Genomic DNA, 22584 nt, shown 5'->3' with positions numbered 1-22584 from the left:
GCCTTATCTGTTTCTAACAGTTGTAAATAATATTTAGCCTGTTTGTATAGTTTAGTTTTGATTATTTAAATAGTCAATAAAATGGACACCTTTTATGGAGAATCCCCCCCACCCTTTCAAAGAAGGAATACATACTATTAACACAAAGGGAGTATTTTTAATCTATGTAAAAAGTTTGTTTAGGTGCACCCCTTTACTGTTTAAAATTAATATTGTACATGGTAAACTGTCAGATAGCTTCGCTGTTTCCCTACATACATACATAATCAACGTACATACTAACTCATAATACTACATGGGGAGTCCTGTTTTGGCTATCCTGTTTCGCATTATTACGTTTCGTGTTTTTTATCGACTTTGTTTGTAGACCACCATTTTTTGATGCGGGCTGGGCTGCCCGTCTGTCTCCTATCCTATCTGTCAGTCAGCAGAGATCAGAAAAATCAGATCGCCTAACCTAAACAAACTCTGTGCGTGTGTAGTGTTTTGGTGTTTATAAAAGAATTCTTTAATTTTATTACTCTTACTAAGTGTTATTATATTATACTGAGAACAATAAACTCATTTCACAATGGGGCGACGTTCAATAAATACGACAAAGAGCGGAAAGTATATGAACCCCACGGATCAAGCTCGTAAGTACTGTAGGTTACCGGGTAGCTTCACATCTCCGGGTTTTACTTATTTTACTATTTTTGTTACTAAAATCGACCTAAGGGCTAAGGCCAGGAGAAAAAAGGATAATGAATTATGAGAGCAATATCCTATTTATCTCAAAGCAACCGCTCTCCTTTGGCATATCTGCATAGTTGTTCATGTAACATTCGATGTCAGGAGACGCTCTTCACGAAATGGACACTGAGTAGGCCTAGGCTACCTTGAGTTTTATCACACACAAAACCTTAGTTGTAAAATCTGCCTCAGTTTGCTGATCTATTAATTTTCTTTTGACCTTAAGAGGGAACCTATAGTCCTAGGCCTATAATTTATATAGGCTACCTATCACCTGAAACTAGGCTAGATTTTTAACTCAAGACAATGGTTCGGCCGAGACAAAATCTAAATAAACTATGATCTTGGTATGTTATCATATTGTTTTAATTCTTGTCTGGTTCGGTAGGCCTAGGCTAAGTTACAGTTTCTTAACTGGGCTACCCGGGCTACGCTAGTACCAATTGAAACTGGGTCATTCCATATGAAATGAACCAAAAAAAATCCTTTTCAACCTGACCATCTTGGATTTCAATGAGATTTTAAATTCATGTAGTAGGCCTACCTACCTATTTTGAGTCCTGAATCCAAATAAACTTAACTTATATTTTAAAATATCTTTCATAGTTGGCTGCACTTTACTTTAGGTCCTACACTCTTTCGAATGAAAATATCGATCGATATATCGAATGAAACAATTGAATAATTGATATTTTCAATCTAATGAGTGTAAGACCTAAAGTAAAGTGCAGCCTCGTAGTTTTTACGATTGTAGGCCTAAATATTTCAAAATGGTAAAAATTTATGTTTTTTAGCATGCACGCAAATCTAAAATATTGTCTAGGATGAGTTATATTGGTCTATTGGTTAAAGAGGATTTAAATGCCTTTAATCTGATACCAAACTCAACCTACTTTGGTAAAAATTATTTTTTTACAATTTTTTACCCTTCCCGGACGGGCGAAATCTTAACATAGGCCTAGAACGGGAACAAATTATAGAAAAAAATAAAAATTAATTTTCCTTATTTGTATTTTGTTATACAAGTATAGCCTAGGTACATAAAAAAAACACAATAGAACACTTCATAACTGTCAAAATACTTTTTTACTCGTTTTTAATTATGCGGATATATCCGCCACCCGTCCTCAGATGAGTAGAAAAGCAGCGGATATATCCGCCACCCATCTTTATGACCATGACAACGTTAGGCAATAAATCAAGAACAATATGTAAACAAGTTAAATAAAGATAACGTAGAGTTGAGCGCGAAATCGAGGGGGGAGCGTAGGAGAAGTTTGATTGTGCGCGGGAAAGAGGTAGGCGCAGTCGAGAGGGGGGAGTGCGGGAGAGAGCGCAGCCATGGAATGAGCAGGGAAGTGGTGCCATGGTACCACAAAACGTCTGGTTACTGTTTAAGCACATCTGCCAGTCTGTCTGAAGAGAAGGCGGAAAATCAAAAACCATTTAAAGTGGATATATCCGCCACCCATCCTTTATTGCCAAAGACTTCTTAGGCGGATATATCCGTCACCCATCCGGGAAGGGTTAATATACCTCAAAATAGGCCTAGGCCTTACCGTATTTTTTAAGATAGTGTTTTTTGAAAAATTTGAAAATAATATAACTTAGGCCCTAACTTATGTTAGGTATAGAATGTAGGCCTAATCTAGTAAGTAGGCCTAGCCCCTACACTATAAAGATTTCAAAGTGGGATGATGATTGGATCAGCAGTTATGATAATAAAATACTTGACTATGGTTCACTGTTTCCAAGCATTTTGGGGCTTACATTAAATTTATACCCTAATTAAATAAGAGTTAATTAGGCCTAACCGATTAAAATTAAAAAGACCTGAATATAAGATAAACTTATTTGAATTTTATAAGTTATCTTTTGCTATAATATAAACTAAATCGGGCAAGTAAACAACATTATTCAAGTCAACAGTGTTAATTAAATTCGTAAAATCAGTTTGCTTTCACTATACAACTTAAATTGTTCAAGTGAGTACTTTATAAGTAAGAATCTATGAGCAGACAGTCCTCGTAACTAAATAATTATCATGGATATAATCTATGTAGGCTATCAATAATTTCTTAGGTTATAGCCGACTAAAGGATTTATAGATTGATCATTATCAGAGATAGGCTACAGACGGTGACAGGTGATGTGCACGCTCCAGCCAACGATCTGACCTTGGCTAACTTGTGGAGGGGATTTGGCGCGCGAAAGCATGACTCATCTGGTATTGTTCGATTCATAACGAAACAAAGAAAGTCCTACAAACATATTTATGATAACCCAACCTAACATAACCAGCCCGCTGTAAAAAGGTGGCCTCCAGATAATACCAAAGTACCAGTTAACTGTGACCTCTCACTGCAGACTTTTTCATAAAACTAAAATGCTGGCAAGGAGCTATTTCCCAGTGCCGTCAACGATTCAGAACTAAATTTACCAGGATTTCATGAGTATTACAGGAGTCAATCCTGGACTGTTTAGTAGGGCCTAGGCTACATGACATAAGGGTACGTGGAAGTCGTGACTACTAGGCCTACAGTAATCAGTGGGTAGGAAAGGGGTAACAAATACAAATAGTTATTTTGATACAGTTAGTTTGTTTTAATAATAGTTTATTTTTTATTACAGAAGATAAGAAATATTCACAGTTAAATATCACAGTACAGTAGGCCTAAACTTAAAAGTATTTTTAATTTTTAGGAAAAGAAGCAAGGAAGAAGGAATTAAAGAAGAATAAGAGGCAGCGGCAAATGGTACGAGCTGCAGTTCTCAAAGGAAAAGATCCATTGCAGTTAATAGCAGAGATGGAAAAGATTGATCAAATGGGTAAGTTTAGTTCTATTTCTATTTTATTGACTTTCTGTCACCGAGAAGTGAGGAACAGAGGATGGACTCATTGGTACTCAACTCCTTAAGTAGTAGCACTAGTTGCCGGTGTCAGGGGAAAATTCCAACGCCATCCCACATGCTCTCCTTTACCCCCTCCAACCTCAGATACTACAGCACTCACGTGTTAACATGATCATTCAAATGTTTTAAAGAAAAAGGAATGACTTTTTAAAATTGATCTAGCTCATGCATAAGTTTAAAGTAGTAGGCCTACAACATTTATTCAACACACACATTTTTCTATGGATTATTTAGCCTACATGTGTATGCCAACTTGAATATTTTATTATAGGACACCCTAAGTACATAGGCCTAAATAGTTCTTAGGGCCTAACTATTGTAACATAATCGTGAAAAAGTAAATAAAATCAAAACACGGGATGATAATGAAAACTAAGTACAACAGTAATAGATACAACGTACTAAGTTAAGTGGGTACCTCCAAGTAGTGAGGTACGTATACCGTTACACAGCCATCAGCTAAAATTGAACTAGAGCTGAAGGGGCACGGTCGTCCCATAAGATTGTATCTTCTGTTCTTTACTTCTCTGTGGTTTTGTCTATTTTGTTGATTGTGACTTTGTGGTTTAGTTAACTTAACTAGATAAATAAACCTACAAACATGGTAGCTAAGTGTTAGTGTAAGGCCCGGTTCACACGAGCGACTTAAATAGCTGACTAGGTAAGCCCGACTGGGTAGCGGACCGTAACAGTACCCACTTCACTGTCTCTATATCACTGTCACACATACCACTTGTTTTGTGACAGGCAGTCGAGGTTTCATAAAAAAAATCCAAAGTGAATGAAAATTAGGAACTTCTGCTGATTTGATTGGCGCAAAGATCCATTTGGTGGTCAACAACGGTTGTGAATGATTTTTTTTTTCAGAATATAATGTCATGCAGCCTTCCCCTCTGAATGAAAAGGTGTTGAAGGATAAGAGAAAGAAGTTGCGGGACACCTTTGATAGGGTTATGAAAATTTATGTAAGTACTACTTATTTTATACATAGCCTACGCAGGTTTTGACCTTCATTTGTTTAACACTTTCTACCACATGTATGCGATGCTGCTGTCATTGTCCAGGACCAAGGTATACATCTATCTATTATATTATTAAAGTGATACAATCAAATTTTATGTAAACGGTTAAGGCCATTTACCAGATAAAAATATAGGCATATGGCACATCAAAATGAAGCTTAAAGTGTGTAGATTTGCCGAAAAATACTTATATGGACGAATATCCTAAGGGCTCTGCCCCACAGGCTAATTTCCAATGGGCATACCTGGCATGCTTCCAATCAAAGTTTAAATGATTTAATTTGATTTAGTTAATGAAACAGCTGGTCAGTACAATGAGTGTTTGTTTATTTTCTCGAAAAAGATGTTTGTGGTGACGCTTTATGTAGATTGAGGAGGGTTATGTTTGGTTTTAAAGAAAGGTTGTATACGTTTTGTAAAGTATTGCTCAAAGTTTCATTTTATAATTTTGTAATTTATATAGTAAGCTATATGTAAGGAGGCTTGACCAAAATTTAAGAATTGAGGTAAAACATGTCATTAGAAGCATCAATATGAAGCTATTGATGCTATTGCTACACTAAGATATGTTGTCATATTGTTTGGATCTATTATCATTAAAAGTAGGGGTTTGAAAGTAAGTAGGTTTACACTTTTAAATCAGTTTATATTTTCAAACTAAATCATAGAGTTGCTGTTTTTTTAACACACATCAGCACCACTTTAATAGCTCTCTATGTCACATTTTTTTCCCCCGTTGCAAAGCACGGGTATAGCAGCTTGTTTAAATATAATACATCAAGACCAGGTGTCACTTGGTTCACAGTACACGCAAAGCACGGTGCATTGTTGCAGTGAACTAAAAAACAGGTTTGCTAACTATAATATGATGTCACTATCCATCATATCCACAGACTTCAAGATGCACATATCCGACAGACATCTCTGTAGACCACTGCAGAGAATTCACGGCCTTCAAATATGCGACGGCAGTCTATGGTTAGAAACCGGCTGTCGCATGTGCGTTGCTGGTCTAGGCTATATGAATGAAAAATGTTGTACTATTGAGTTAGGGAACGTGTTGAGGCCTAACTTATAGAGAGCAAATTGTAATAAATGGTCAAATGCTAAATAGTTTGAATAACTGGTGGGGAAGAAGATAGCCATTTGAGCTGTATGCCTATGTACTACACAAACCACTGTGACAAGGTTTTTTTTATTCCTAAAATACAGTTTCAAATAATCATAAAGTTTATGGATAATAACTTGTTTCTGGACTGTTATCAATCTTTGCCATTTCAAATGGATGTACGGTAAATAAAATCTGTATTATTGTTAGTATTTTAAGTTTAGTTTTTTTAGACTTTAAAACTATTTAAACTTGTACAATTAAAGATCTGTAACTAATGGTATTGTATTCTTACAGTTGGATAACTTGGTTGATTTCTGTAAAAATACTTCATTACACTACTAAATATAAAAATACTTCATTGGCACTAAAAAGTAACTTGTTTTTTAGCAGTAGGCCTAAGTCATGACAGAGAAAGTTTAATTTTCAATCTGGAACACCTGGAATCGACCTCTGGGCTTAATTTCATCGGTTGTTTTACACATGGATTCTGTTTCAGATCAAAGAAGACCCAGACAAGTGGGAAGAGCTAAAGAGATCAGAAGCAGAATATGAGAAACGAAGGTTTGCCTTGTCAACATACTGTGAGGCTGTTAGGCACGCTCAACAAGTACAGGTGATCAATTGCTCAGTGGTATTATCGAGAGTATGGGTTATATCCCTGTTTCTTCATTTTTTCTATCACTATGGACTCTTTGCTGTAATGTTCATTCTGTGCATTGTTTTGCTTGATGCAAGAAATTATGTAAAGCTTAGTGATGCTTTATACAGTAGAGCTTTGCTAATCCAACCTTTGCTTGTTGAACTTCTTGCTCACTCCGACTGTGCTATCGCCTATTGGTGACAGTGTTACTGCGGTAATATAGTGACTATTTGCCATAGTACTGTGGAGATCATCACCATCTCTGTCAATCGCAGCAAAAATCTTAATAATCCCCTAGATCAAGAAAACATCATCATCATCATATTCCTTGATCACGGAAACCTTATCATTGTTAGGGGTCTATCTGCAATTGTGACAAACTCCTTAACATATCCTACGGTAAAAGAAACATCATCACAGAAACTTTTGTTGTTATCTGCGATGATGGCAAACTCTATACACTCTGAGTTAACTAACTCTCTAGAGTTTTCCAGATTAGCATTTTACCATCAAGGCCTGCTCAAAAAAACAAGCAATTGAAGTTTTAGTTATGTTACTCCTGAGTCATATATAGTAGCCAAGAAGCTCAAAAGGCTAAGAATGAACTGTAAAAAATACAGCTACTCTTGGAAAACACAAACCTTATAATGTCAAATCAACACAATTTATTAGAAAGATAATGTTTTTGAAATTTTTGCTAGGTGGATGATATCCCTCTACCTATCAACGAGAGTATTGCCGCTTTGGCAGGTCTGACAGCAGCACAGATACCCCTCCCCTCTGATATGCCTCTTCCCCTCAACATACCTGTGCCTTCCATACTCCTGAACCAACTGAACCTGCCTCCCCCACCCCCTGGAATTCTGCGGAAGAGGTCTGCGTACAGGTCAGTCCTAAAGAGATTTGTGTTATACAGTAGAGCCTCGATTATCCAACCAAAATTGGCTGTAGCAAGGTCAGATAATGTTAGAAATAATAAAACCAATTTTCAACATGTCTAAAATTGTCAACCCCATTGAAATCTAAAGCCTGTTTTCCATTGTAACTATGGCCACGTACAAAATAGCAAGAAGGGTATAAAGACGATTACTGTAGCTGAAAATGTCAGGTAAAGTAATACTTGTCAATTCAGCCATAGGTCTCTGTATCACATCTATGACAAAAAGGAGTAGTACGGTAGTACCGAGAAAGATATGCAAGATATGATATGAAAACTGTATGAGAGAGTGGTATGCAGAGTGTGGAATAGCACAGTCCAGTGCAAAAATGTTCAAAACCTTTAGGGTACATACAAATGGGCAGTCATATAACACAGAACTAGGCCTAGCACTACATAGTACACAACAGTATGTAGGTTCAGATTACACAGAAAGTCAGATAGCCAGATAATTGAGATAACTGTGTTGTAGTATTAAAATATAGGCTACATATTCTAAATTGTTTTTTTTTTTTAAGGGAAAAAAGCAACTTATCTTTGGAATAATTATTGAGGAGAAAGGAAGGATACACAACTAACTCACCTGATTAAAGAGTCAATAGAACACATAGAAAGTTCACGTTAAAATAATATTTCGTTCCTTTCAGGGGCTTCTTCAGAAGTAGAAGGTAGAATGGCAGTTACAGTTCTTTGTGTATCCTCACATTCTCCTCAATACATATTGATTCTCTTCTACAATTCATAATTGTGATTCTTTCTCATCTTGAAGTTATCATTTTTTTGAAATTATTAAATGTTAATTTTATTTTTTTTTTTACAAAACTACATAAGCCTTATATACTAAGAATTTGATAACTAAATGGAATCAATGTGTACATCCTAGGGTATTTTTCATTTTACGCCCTTAAACAATGCTTATTATTACTCTTCCAGCCCCCCTCCTAGAGCCAGGAGCCCTCCTGGATGTCCCCCCGGCCCTCCACCAGACCTAGCCAGTGAGGACGATGGTGACAGCTCAGAAGACGAGAGGGAAGTCAGAGGTATGTAGCATATGATTAAATTATAAAAATCACTCCTATAAAGTTATATTGTAAAGTAACTGCTTTTGCTATTTGGGGTTTGTTTCTTGTAGCATGTTCATGTATGTTTATTTTATTTAAGGTTGTTAATGAAAACATAAGCCAATAAAGCCTATTATTTTATCTTAATAGTGGTGGCATTGTAGGTGAATCATGTAATTGTGGTGTTTCAGCTTCAGCTAAGATATATTTATAGAATTTAATGAAAGATTTAAAAAATAATTTCTTTTACTAAGTTACTTTTTGAGATTAAATATTGCTGAGATGTGAGATGTGAAAAATTAGATCTTTACTTTTGTACGATAAAATCATGTCTTATTTATTCTGTAAATTTGCAATAGGACCCCCCATTAAAATGACATGAATATTTCCTTTAATTAACACGTTTTCGACGTGGTATTGTTACTCAAAAAAATGAAATGAAAAAAAAATTAAATGAAAATGCTTGTTTATTGAGGCGAACTTAGGACCACATGGTCCTTTCTTACAGTTAACCTCTAAAAAACTAATAATAACAACAAAATAATAACAAAAAATACAATTAAGTTTGTAACATAGCTAGTAATAAAATAGCATAAATCTATTCATTTTCCCTAACATCCAGTCACACACACATACACCCTCTGCTGCATCTGCCTAACGCACGCCATCCCGCCAAGCCACGACCATCCGGTCAAGGTAATATTCTTTCAGTGCCACCATCAGTCGGGATCGGTTTTCTATAGATTTGATGGGCAGAGGTATGGAGTTCCATAGGCGGCAGGCTGTTACTAAAAATGATTTATTATAAACAGTTGTTCTATGATGAGGAATGCGAAGCGTGGACAAGCCAGAGCGGGTATCCCTTGCGCCTCTTCCATTCAAAAATTTAAAATTCTTTGCAAGATAATTTGGAATTCCAAGATTGATGACTGAATGAGTAATGGAAAGTATTCGTATTTTTCTGACGTCCTCTAATTTCAAAATTGATTCATTAATGTAATAGGGTGTGACATGGTCATCACGCCTAAGATTGAACAAGAATCGAACACAATAATTTTGTACACGTTGTAATTTTGTTGCCAAAGCCACAGTCATATCATTAACCACGGTGTTGCAGTAGTTGAAGTGTGGAAACACGAGTGATTTGACCAGTAAGAGTTTAATGTGAAAAGGTAGAAGTCGTTGCATCTTCTTCAGTGTGTGAACAGCGGCAAACACTCTTTTACAAGTGCTTACCACCGCGTCAGTCCAGTCCAATGTGCGGTTTAGAGTCAAACCTCAAGTTGAGTTACTCAAGGCTTTATGTAATTGTTCATACATGTATTTAGCTATAAAAAGTGTCCTTAAATGTATTTATTTTTATTTTAGCAAGAGACGCATCACTCGAGAGGGAAAAGTCAGAAAGGCGAAATATCCGATTTGCGGACAGCAGTGATGACAGTGAATCGGATGAACCGCCGGGAACCAGATCCGGTCCCAAACCAACTTTGGTTCAGCAGAAAATGCTGGCTCTGGCAGGCCAGAGTTTAGAGGTAAGTTACTGGGTGTATAGAAGCTGTAAAGTGATTTATATTATTTATTTACCTGCCAAGATGGCTTAGATCATTACATTCCGTTTCTTGTCATATCTAAACCATATATAAATTCAACCATTATTTTTTACCTAAACAGAGCTATTTGGTTAAGTATATTTCCATTAATTTTTCACAACAATGGTTTTATTTTACCTGTTCAAGCTGGATTTTTCCCCTTTACCTTTATTGTGTGACCACGGCAAAGTAAAGTCAAAACAAAACAAACCACAACCCAAGGTGATTTAAGTGCTGATTAACAACAACAATCCAAGGTGATTTAAGTGCTGATTAACAACAACAATCCAGGGTGATTTAAGTGCTGATCAATAACAATTTAAGCACCTATGTAAACACTTGTTCTAGATGGAGAGAGGCCAAAAGAATACTGATAAGGATGTGGATATGAGGATGAGTCAAAACCCTGAGCCTGTGCCAATGCCTGTACCAGCTCCAGGTATGTCTTGTTTCTATGTGTGAGGATTTAAAAAAAGGTTTTATCAATCTTGAGGATACCCTCATAATGAGGACAGAACAGTGTAGTGTTTTTAAGGGATTCTCTGATCCAGGAAATCGAACGTAGGTTCTGTAAAGGTTGCTCAACAGTAGGGGTGCCACACCTTTTTCCCTTGTAAATTTTTGAGAAAAGGCAATATTTCAGTGCATAAACTTTGGACCCCCTGCCCAAAAAGAAAAAACCCTCATCAAAAAAAAAGAGCTCATTGGTGGTTTTTAGCGAATTTCCCATATAGGAAATAAGCTATTACCGTAGTACTCGTGGTAAGACCTGGACGCGGGACCGATTTTTTTTTTTGTTTTGAGGTCCCTAGAGGCCAAAAACACCATCCGTTCAAATTCATATAAAAATAGGTTTTTCCCATTTTTGACCCAAAAAACATAAAATTTAGCAATTTCTTTCCAAACCATTTTGTAGAGCTTAAAAAAACAAATAATTTAGTATATTGAAGCGTTTTTATGCGCCTAATGGTTACGGAGAAAATTCAAAAAAATTGTAAATTTAAAATTCCCATGTTATTCTTATGGAGAATAAGTAAACTGTTGTAGTTTGCTTGTTTGTGAACATATTTTGATCAAATTTGGAAAATGTTTTTATTTCTTACTAACTATTCACATTTTACAAAAAAAAACAGTTTTATCCTCCCTGATGCAGCAAACCTAAGTACTTGTTAAACTAATTCTATTTAAATCAAGAATAAATGTTATATTTTTAAGTAGACATTTCAGTGTAAATCCAATCAGTCAAATGGAAATTCGCTTAGTCTGCAGGTTTGCTGCGGCGGGGGTATTTAGATTTTGTTGCTACATTTCCTCATACATAACATGATGGCTAACTAAAATTGTTTACGTGTATAGGGGGAAAAAACCTTGTCCAGACAATACACTACACATACTATAGGGCTACGTATATTTCTAATGACATCTATATAATATACAGGGTGTTTTTTTAAAAACTTGCATCTTTATTTATGTAAAAACCGCAATAGATAGAAATATGCAGTTTGCGGGAATCATCTATTGACGTAGGGGGACCAATTGTTTTGAATTCAACGTTACATTCACATTCCCCCCCTTTCCCCCCCTGCCCCCAACTTATTCTTTTTAAATAGCAAGGTACCCCTTGTGACATATCAAATAAAAGAGCATAAAAAAAGAAAATGTTTGATGAAAAAAAATTGAAAATCGGTTCATAAATTTGTGAGATATTCCCCCCCTCACCCCCCGGAACTTAATTTTTTTTTAATAGCAAAGTACCCCTTGTGACATATCAAATGAAAGAGTTAAAATCCATATTTTTTAGCCCCTGAGCTGATCTTGTGACTAAATCAATAAATAAGGTTACCTTCGTCAATCAGCTCATAGAAGTTGAAACATTGTTACGGCCGTTTCAGCATATCCATGCCATCATCAGACGTTCAGCCAAGTGGCGTCGTTAATATACAAAAACACAAACTGTCACACGCGACGTACACATACATAAACATAAACGGGGGTTTTTTACTAAACAGGCCTGTTGATTAGACATATCCGCACAAGAGCAAGTAGCTGACTGGAGTCATTCTTGCGGTGTCGTGTCAGTGGCGGCATTATCATTTGTACTTTGCCCTCTTGGTCTTGAATCCTTCCTCTGACTTAAAATACTATTGAAAATTACATGTGATTTGAATTGTAGTTTGTCATTTAAAATAAGTTCGCTATTGTCATTTTTTGTATGTGCTTTGTAAATTTCAAATTCTTCCAGGGTGTCCAATTTATTGCCTTTTGTACATGTGTGAAGGATTTCCAAGCCAGTGTTGAGGTCATTTAGGTCGTGATTATTGTCCATTAGATGTTGGGCAAATGTAGACTTTTGTTTGTCAGCTTTCGGTTTCGGATGATGCTCCTTATATCTAGTTTTAAAAGTGCGCCCCGTTTTTCCTACATAAACACTAGGACAACTAGCACATTTAATTCTGTATACCCCTGACCTGTCACCCTTATCAATAACCTTTCTCGTAACATTAAGTTTGTTCATAGTCTTGTTATTTGTCCTAAAAGTTAACTCTACACCGTGTCTTTTTAATTCTTTGGCCAATACATTCTGTAACGAATGGGAATATTCCACACATACATACTTCTTATCATGCTGAACTTCATTATTTTTATTCCTATTTTTACACTTCTGTTTGTTAATTAATCTGTCGATCATATTTGCTTCAAACCCATTAGCTGTTGCTATGTGCCTAATGATATTGAGTTCTTTCTGATAATTAGTGGGTGACATGGGGACGTTTAGCAGTCTATACACCATACTGTTGTATGCTGCAAACTTTTGTGAGGGTGGATGGTAAGAGGTGTTATGTATTGTCTGGTTTGAAGTAGTTGGCTTCCGGTATATGCTGAAATCTAGTCTATTGTCTATTTTCTCTATGGTCAAATCCAAAAAATTGATCTTATTTGATTCTTCTACTTCCATTGTAAATTTTAAATTAGGTGATATGGTATTAAGATAAGTGTGTAATAAATCCAGTTGTCTGTTATTTCCGTTGAACAAAAGAATTGTATCATCAACATATCTGTGGTACTGCAATATTTTTTGCTTTTGTTTGTTGTAGTCTGAAAATATAAATTCATTTTCTATATAATTTAAGTAAATATCGGCAAGAATACATGACAGCGGGGAACCCATTGCTAGGCCGTCAGACTGTGTGTAGTATTTTTCATTAAATATGAAATAATTCTGTTTCAAAACCTCTTTTAATAAAATCAACAACTCATCAATGGCTTCAGGTAACATATTTGAGCTCGTGGTTAGGTTATTTTTAACTATCTCTAGAGTTTGATCTACGGGGACATTAGTGAAAAGGTTGACAATATCGAATGAAACTAATAAATCTTGCCTCCTAACATTCAAACTTTTTGTTTTGTCTATAAAATCATACGTATTTTTCAAACTTTTGTCGTTATTAAGGGTTATTTCATTCTTTAAGATTTGTTCCAGTTTCTTAGAGAGAGTATAAGTTGGCGCCGAGGTATAGTCTACTAACGGTCTTATTGGTACGCCTTCCTTATGTACCTTAGGCAAACCTCTTAACACCGGTGCTTTAGGGTTAGTTACTGCAAGGCTCTTTATTTCTGCTTCTGTGAATAGTATTTTACAATTATTAACTAACTTTCTGATCTTTCTCTGAAAGACACTGGTTGGATCTTTTTTAATTTCTAAAATATTATTATTCACTATAAACTCGGTAACCTTATTGATATAATCGATTTTATACATGATGACAACAGTGTTGCCTTTATCGGCTTTACATAATAAGGCTTCATTACTTATTAATTTTTCTCTAATATTATTCAAAGCTGATGCATCTTTTCTGTGTAAATTAGCTAATTTTGATGTTCTGTTCTCTTTGTATTTCTTCTCAAGTTTGTATGAAGTTAAAACTCGAGCTAAATTACGTCCGTCTTCGTCTGGGATACTTTTTATAGCACATTCTGCATTTATTAATTCATCAAATTGGGCCCTTTTACCTGTTCTAGGGAGGTTATGTTTTAACCCTTTTTCTAATACGGATGTTTCATCGTTATCAAATATGATACTAGTGTTATTGATAACTCTAGGGTAAAACTCAAAATCAAACAAAACTGTAGTTTCCTTAGATTTTTGATCATTAACTAATCTAGTTAGTTTCTTTCTTTGGGTCAGTTTTTTAGACCTAATAACACTAGACACCATCTGTTCAACCTTATTGATAATACTATCTAATGCAATTTGATGGATGTTATTAGCCATTTCTAGATACTTATTTAACAACAAGGTGTTCAACATTTCTTTTTTACGGTATAGAAACTTAATTTCATTTCTGACCCATGCTCTCTCAGCACTTTCCACTGTTTGTCTTGCAGCATAGGACTTATTTCTAACCTTTATGTGTACATAGTTTGGTTTTAACCCATATCTAATACAATCCTTGTTAAACTTTATATTCTGTATGGTGTTGTGTAGTTTCAGTTTAATATTTTTGTATTGTATGGCTAATAAGGCCTGACTGGCCGATGAATTAAAATCCATATTTTTTAGCCCCTGAGCTGATCTTGTGACTAAATCAATAAATAAGGTTACCTTCGTCAATCAGCTCATAGAAGTTGAAACATTGTTACGGCCGTTTCAGCATATCCATGCCATCATCAGACGTTCAGCCAAGTGGCAACTTATACTCTCTCTAAGAAACTGGAACAAATCTTAAAGAATGAAATAACCCTTAATAACGACAAAAGTTTGAAAAATACGTATGATTTTATAGACAAAACAAAAAGTTTGAATGTTAGGAGGCAAGATTTATTAGTTTCATTCGATATTGTCAACCTTTTCACTAATGTCCCCGTAGATCAAACTCTAGAGATAGTTAAAAATAACCTAACCACGAGCTCAAATATGTTACCTGAAGCCATTGATGAGTTGTTGATTTTATTAAAAGAGGTTTTGAAACAGAATTATTTCATATTTAATGAAAAATACTACACACAGTCTGACGGCCTAGCAATGGGTTCCCCGCTGTCATGTATTCTTGCCGATATTTACTTAAATTATATAGAAAATGAATTTATATTTTCAGACTACAACAAACAAAAGCAAAAAATATTGCAGTACCACAGATATGTTGATGATACAATTCTTTTGTTCAACGGAAATAACAGACAACTGGATTTATTACACACTTATCTTAATACCATATCACCTAATTTAAAATTTACAATGGAAGTAGAAGAATCAAATAAGATCAATTTTTTGGATTTGACCATAGAGAAAATAGACAATAGACTAGATTTCAGCATATACCGGAAGCCAACTACTTCAAACCAGACAATACATAACACCTCTTACCATCCACCCTCACAAAAGTTTGCAGCATACAACAGTATGGTGTATAGACTGCTAAACGTCCCCATGTCACCCACTAATTATCAGAAAGAACTCAATATCATTAGGCACATAGCAACAGCTAATGGGTTTGAAGCAAATATGATCGACAGATTAATTAACAAACAGAAGTGTAAAAATAGGAATAAAAATAATGAAGTTCAGCATGATAAGAAGTATGTATGTGTGGAATATTCCCATTCGTTACAGAATGTATTGGCCAAAGAATTAAAAAGACACGGTGTAGAGTTAACTTTTAGGACAAATAACAAGACTATGAACAAACTTAATGTTACGAGAAAGGTTATTGATAAGGGTGACAGGTCAGGGGTATACAGAATTAAATGTGCTAGTTGTCCTAGTGTTTATGTAGGAAAAACGGGGCGCACTTTTAAAACTAGATATAAGGAGCATCATCCGAAACCGAAAGCTGACAAACAAAAGTCTACATTTGCCCAACATCTAATGGACAATAATCACGACCTAAATGACCTCAACACTGGCTTGGAAATCCTTCACACATGTACAAAAGGCAATAAATTGGACACCCTGGAAGAATTTGAAATTTACAAAGCACATACAAAAAATGACAATAGCGAACTTATTTTAAATGACAAACTACAATTCAAATCACATGTAATTTTCAATAGTATTTTAAGTCAGAGGAAGGATTCAAGACCAAGAGGGCAAAGTACAAATGATAATGCCGCCACTGACACGACACCGCAAGAATGACTCCAGTCAGCTACTTGCTCTTGTGCGGATATGTCTAATCAACAGGCCTGTTTAGTAAAAAACCCCCGTTTATGTTTATGTATGTGTACGTCGCGTGTGACAGTTTGTGTTTTTGTATATTAACGACGCCACTTGGCTGAACGTCTGATGATGGCATGGATATGCTGAAACGGCCGTAACAATGTTTCAACTTCTATGAGCTGATTGACGAAGGTAACCTTATTTATTGATTTAGAAATGAAAGAGCATGAAAAAAGAAAATTTTTGGTGAAAAAAAATTTTAAATCGGCTCATGAATTTGTGAGATAATCACCCCCCCTTTTCCCCTACCCATAACTTGTTTTTTAATAGCAAGGTACCCGCCCTTGTGACATATCAAATGAAAAATAAATTTCGCCAAAATTTTTCTTTTTTCATGCTCTTTCATTTGATATGTCACAAAGGGTACTTTGCTATTAAAAAAAAATTAAGTTCCGAGGGGGTGAGGGGGGGAATATCTCACAAATTTACGAACCGATTTTCAATTTTTTTTCATCAAACATTTTCTTTTTTTATGCTCTTTTATTTGATATGTCACAAGGGGTACCTTGCTATTAAAAAAAAATAAGTTGGGGGCAGGGGGGGAAAGGGGGGGAATGTGAATGTAACGTTGAATTCAAAACAATTGATCCCCCTACGTCAATAGATGATTCCCGCAAACTGCATATTTCTATCTATTGCGGTTTTTACATAAATAAAGATGCAAGTTTTTAAAAAAACACCCTGTATAACCTACATAATTTATTCCACAAATCATTTTCAAAATGAAACTCGGTAACAAAACATTAAACACGTAACTATACAGAACAATGAAAGAATAAACACTTAAAATCAAACTTGGGATGGACGGTTGTCGAAATTTTGAATCTCAATCTCCGAGACAAAATTTTATTTTGAGATTTTTTGAGACAAGATTATTAGATTATTAAAAAAAACTTAAAATGCCTGGAGAAAGTCAATGCAATACCCGCAATACAGAAGCGCGTTGTTGCGTTTCCTTTGCAAAAGCGTTCTTATTTAATAAATTCTTTATATTTAAATATTGCTTTAATTGTTTTATAATTTTTTTGTTTTCACATCGCAAATGATGACAAGTTTTGTTAACTTGAATGTAAGCAGTGTGAGACTTGTATTACTACTGTCACTCCAAGACTGAAAAATTGTTACTTGATACTTAACTAGTAAGACTGATGTTTTGGGCTGGTAAATTTGGTATTTTTTAAAGTTTTACTATTGTAATTTAATACTTAACTAACTAGTAAAACTGATGTTTCAGGCTGATACATTTTGTATTTTTCAAAGTTGAACTGTATATTAAGTCCAAACTGATATCACCATGTTTCTTATGTTTAAGAGTTATTTTTATTAAGGTTGTTGGCCTAATGAATATTTGTTTTTTTATACTGATATTTTTTAGTAAAATATTTTAAATAGTCTTGCCTAATACTGTATTATTATTTATTTATTTAACCAGCCATCTGTCATAAATCAGTAGGTAGGTATTATTAACAATGTTACATAATCAGGTTAAAATGTTGAACGTGCATTTACCATTATGTATGAGAAGGGGATCTCATCTCGATCTCGTCTCAAAATTTTATGAGAAATAAAAAATTGTGTTTCGTCTTGTCTCGAACTAAAAATCCAATCTCGTCCATCCCAAATCAAACAAAACAAACATATTCTATAAATTAGAGTGGTTTAAAAATCTTCTATCGAATAAAAACAAAACAATAAATGAATAAATATAGCTATAGTGTAAATGCATTTGTCATAGCTTCTTATGATTTGATACAACATAGGCCTAAGTAGACTTATGATATCAAGAACGCTTCAGAAACCTTTTGAAACAACGCATATTAAGCTATCACTTGTAGGCCTATAAGTGCTTTTAGGATGGGAATGGGTCCTCATATTTATTCTCAATTGACAACTGATCTCTTCTGTGATATAGGCTAAGTTTTACATGTATGTTACATAAGGTCTACTGTGATAATGTTCATGACTCTGTTACATTTTTTAGTTCATAGTTTTCTTTGACAATGTCTATTGCACAACTGTGTCTAATGACAATAAAGGATTCTTATTCTTATTCTTATTCAGTGTTGTACCTCTAGCCAGTCTAGCCAATCCTAAAGATTGTAATTTTCCAGTTGGAGCTCTTCCAATGGGAGTACCACCTCCGTTGATGTTCCGACCACCACCTCTTGGTATCCGTCTGCCCCCTGGGCCTCCCCCGGGTCGACCTACACTCCCACCAGGGCCGCCCCCAGGCAGACCTCCCACCCTTCCACCTGGGCCACCACCCGGACTGCCACCCAGACTCATGGGTATCCGTTTGCCACCCGGACCACCACCCGGTATGCCAGGCATGCGCCCCATGATGAGGCTGCCCTCTGGTATCCCCATGCCTATGGCTCCACCCCCGCTGGTGCCTCCTGCGTCTGCCGCCACACCCAACGTGGTCAGTGCTGGGCCTCAGCTGATCAACAGAGGGAAGGACGACAAAGGAGCCACAATAGAGGCCAAGGCACAGCTTAGGTGGGTGATTGCATTTAACACATTGACTAACTTTTCGTAGCTCATAATATTCTGTGAATGTCGATACGAGACTTAAAACTTAAGTAACCTAAGTTAAAATAATTTTATATGGACTAAAGGAGCTCTTATATACAGTTACATAACAAAAGTGTCGAAAAGGAAGATTCAATTCTGTTAAATTTCTTTGTATCCCTCTTATTACTTTAATACTTGACTTTTAATTGAAATGGCGAACATACGAAGGTTTAAGCCAAGTATGAATAGAGATGAGTGTAGGAGGAGTTGCTCGATCTTACAGTCTTGTTAGGCCTACTGACTAAGGCGCCAACAAGTTCCTTAGACTGAACTGTTAATTAATACAGCCAATGACAACTAAGGGACCTACAGTTTATAGTAGAATCCAAACCAAACTTTTGCCTTGTAATTTTCAAATTGGTCTAATTATCAGGATAGTACTGTGGTAGTCGTAGTACTAGTGCAGATGTTAATCCACACCAGGGAGTATCACATCCACAGATTATGCTTATACATATCCACATTGTGACCTCCAAGTAGCCAACGCCAATTTGTGTACAGTCGCCGATTAGTGATAACAGGGCGACATCACGGTCCTGTAAAAAAACCAAACCTAGTTGCCAAACCCTCGTATCCATTTAAGTTCTAAAGTTTGAAGCAATATTCTGTGTACATTCTCTGCATCACAAAAAAAAACTTTTTTACAAAGACAAGAGCAGTGAGTCTAAGAATATAATAATTTTTAATTAAGGGTCTAAAGCTTCAATTGAATATTTCTAGCAAGACATACTTACTTGTATATATATTTTGAATTTATTTAGGCCTAATTTGATAGTTCAAAAATCTTGTTTTACACAGTATCTTGGCAAAGATTTGTGGATGGAAGATAACAGTGGGATGTATTAGGAACTTGTAGCTTTGTTCCTAAAGGTCAGCCAGTTTTAGGACCACATATTGAAAATCCCAATGATTTAGGACAGTTGGCTTTTCTCTAAATACAAACCAACTACAGCAATATATGACTGTACTAATAATCTTTAATAAACTTAAGTCTGTTAGAAGGTAGATTGCTTTCACCACTTATAAAGTTTTTTTTTCTTTGTGTAGGAATTTGAGTGCGGATGTTACAAGATTTGTCCCAACTACTTTACGAGTCAAAAGAAACGAAGACCCAAAAGGAAAATCGCAAGCAATTGCAATGGATCACACAAAACCGGAAACAAAACCACCTGTATCAGCTTCCAAAGACGATGCTTACCTACAGTTCTTGCGAGAAATGGAGGGCTTGTTGTAATATACGTCTTATTTGTATCTGTAGGTATGCGTTATGTAATTTTTAATAAAAATGTGAAATCAAATTTGTTTCAAATTTCATTGAGTTTTTGGTAAATGGTTGGTGAACTATTTACTGCCGATATCAACTACTGAATTATAAACTACGCTCAAGGTCCCATCCTGTTACTGACATTTGTTTATACATTCTACAAAATTAAAAATTATTTCAACATTGTTTCCATGGTTTCTATGCAACAATCCTTACAAAGCTGCATGTGTCTCCATTACCTAGATAACAACTGACATTTTTATCTGATGTTTAATATGCCTTTAGAGTTTAGACATTAAAAATTGTTCTCCACCAACCCTCTTCATGCTACTACCAAAGGCTTCTACATAGTCAAAGCTTCTACTAAGGCCTTCGTGGTTTTCAAAGCAGTTGTTCTGATTTTTGAGTCCACACACATAAGCATACTTGGACAAAAACTGCCACTTTCGTCCATTACCTCACGTTGAATGCTAGTGACCAGAGGAGTAGAGTCTTTTCCAGGTACCAGGAACCCCCAAAATACGCCATGTGGTTGTAAGAAAAGTTATGATGTTATCTGCTTTTCTTCTTCAGCTAATTTTATTGTACAGCACAATCTACTGTTCTCTTCATACAGTCTAATGCCAATGCTACACCTGCACATTTATCATGTAGCATGTTGTTTATGGGGAAACTTTCACAGTGTTTAACAAGGGAAACTTTCTAGGATATAACAAGATGGTTCAGTATGCCTCACATTTAGCCAGCCAAAAGCACATTTCCTATGGATCCGAGGCCATACACCAGTCTAATTTTTGCATTAAAGTATGTTTTATTTACGTCAGGAACATCAATTTCCTTAGTATTAAAGACATTTTCAGGAAATCGTAGTAAGAACTAAACAGAAGCAATTTTGAGGTCTTAGTGGTTTTCAGAAGTAATTCTTAGGCCGTGATGCTTGAAAATGGTATTTATCACTTATCAGTCAGTGGTTAGCTCGGATGGTAGTAGTTTTCATTACTAGGACCGAAAAAGGCATTTTCTGGCACGCGGGCTCAAGTTTCAAGTGTCAGGCAAAGGCAAAGCCCAACACAGGGTAACTAAATAAATACACGTGCGAGGCGAAGCCGAGCATGTGAGAGTTATTTCCACATACGAGGCAAAGCCGAGGAAAGGAATAATGGAGCAAGTGTTGGAAAATGGCTTTCGGTACGAGTTATCAAGAACTAATAACTATGAGGTATGAAAATTAAATTAACAAAATTACTATAAGAAGCCTGGCATTCAGTATTATCCACCCTTTGTCTGGGTAGCCGAGTGGTTATAGTGCTCGCCTTTAAATCTGGAAGGTCGCTGTCGCTGGTTCGATTCCAAGCGAGATAGTTTCTAGACCCAGATGCCATTTGTCACTGGGCTATGAATTAATGATGCTTTCAAACAAAAAGGTCGACGTTAGGTATTAACAAGATCAGGTTTTGGACAGTTCCCTTTCAAAACATAAAAAATGCTACTGGCGTAACACACAAAATAAAAATATATCAATACAACCTGAATTACAAATAAACGAAGAATAAAATGGGGATGATGCACATTAAGTGCCTAGCAGAAAGCAAGAGATTTACAGTGATGCTAACTTAGAAAACGGCAAGGGAAAGTCGTTTATATATTTCATGCAGTACAGTTGTCGCAGCTAGTCTGGGCGCGCGGACCCTTGTGTACTAACCGTCCCCCACGCCAAAGCCATGAAGACAGCAGTGAGGCGCTGAACAACCCCAGAGAGCCGTGTGGGCCAGATGGAAATGAGCAATAAACAGTCCCCTCTACACCCCGCACCCTAGCGCGGCCGCGCGCCCAGACTAGCTGCAACTACTGTACGTTGTACCAGTGAGTATACACAGTCAGCATCAAAGTATGATAGAACATAAGGAACAAAAGAGTCATCTAGCATATAATCAGTACACTGCAGCATAAACAGCCATTTTTAATGCATGCGTTGTGGGTGTAAAGTGGTATTTTTACTCTCTAGGGAGTAAAAATTGTTTTACCTCCTAGCGAGTAAAATCAGAACCCCCCAAGAATTAAAAACATCTACACAACACACAGCAGTGATTGATCGATTTTTATTATGAGCTGTTGTCAACTCAGTTGTAAGTTTTGATTGTAAACAAAAACAATCGCATGTATCGATTGTTTAATCGATGGTAGAATATTGTTGATTAAAAATAGAAACTAACACAATCATAATAGAAAAAACGATTGAATCACTTACTAAACAGCTGCTTGTTTCCATAAGCAAATTAAATCGAAAACAAGTTAGAAGTAGTTTTGAGAGGTTACTTTAAATGAAAACTAGCTTATTTAGTTTTGTAACATTGTTTGTTCAAATAGTAGTGCATATGGCAAAAAATATAGCTAATTACACGGGCAAAATGTGTCTTTTCAACCCTTGCTCATTTTCTTGGGACGATAAAGAGTCACTCTAGGCCCTAGTAATGAAATATACTATTAGTTATTGTTTGTAGAACTTTGTCATGTTACAATATAC

General features: G+C 35.8%; 1 protein-coding gene across 1 annotated transcript; it reads left to right on the top strand.

The window, feature by feature from the left end:
• Nucleotides 1-431: 431 nt before the first annotated feature.
• Nucleotides 432-20094, top strand: LOC129002651 (WW domain-binding protein 11). Its single transcript, XM_054430623.1, has 10 exons — nt 432-635; nt 3436-3561; nt 4513-4610; nt 6275-6391; nt 7120-7304; nt 8289-8395; nt 9785-9948; nt 10354-10444; nt 18334-18721; nt 19844-20094. Exons 1-10 carry the CDS (start codon nt 572-574, stop codon nt 20028-20030), a joined length of 1527 nt encoding a protein of 508 aa, XP_054286598.1. The 5' UTR covers nt 432-571; the 3' UTR covers nt 20031-20094.
• The last annotated feature ends 2490 nt before the right edge of the window (nt 20095-22584 follow it).

The sequence above is a fragment of the Macrosteles quadrilineatus genome, unplaced genomic scaffold (assembly GCF_028750875.1).
Source record: "Macrosteles quadrilineatus isolate MER2022 unplaced genomic scaffold, UCM_ALF_1.0 Scaffold_9__3_contigs__length_116548681, whole genome shotgun sequence".
NCBI classification, from domain to species: Eukaryota; Metazoa; Arthropoda; class Insecta; order Hemiptera; family Cicadellidae; genus Macrosteles; species Macrosteles quadrilineatus.
The sequence above is the reverse complement of the archived record's forward strand: the minus strand, read 5'-3'. Positions and strand labels throughout refer to the sequence as shown.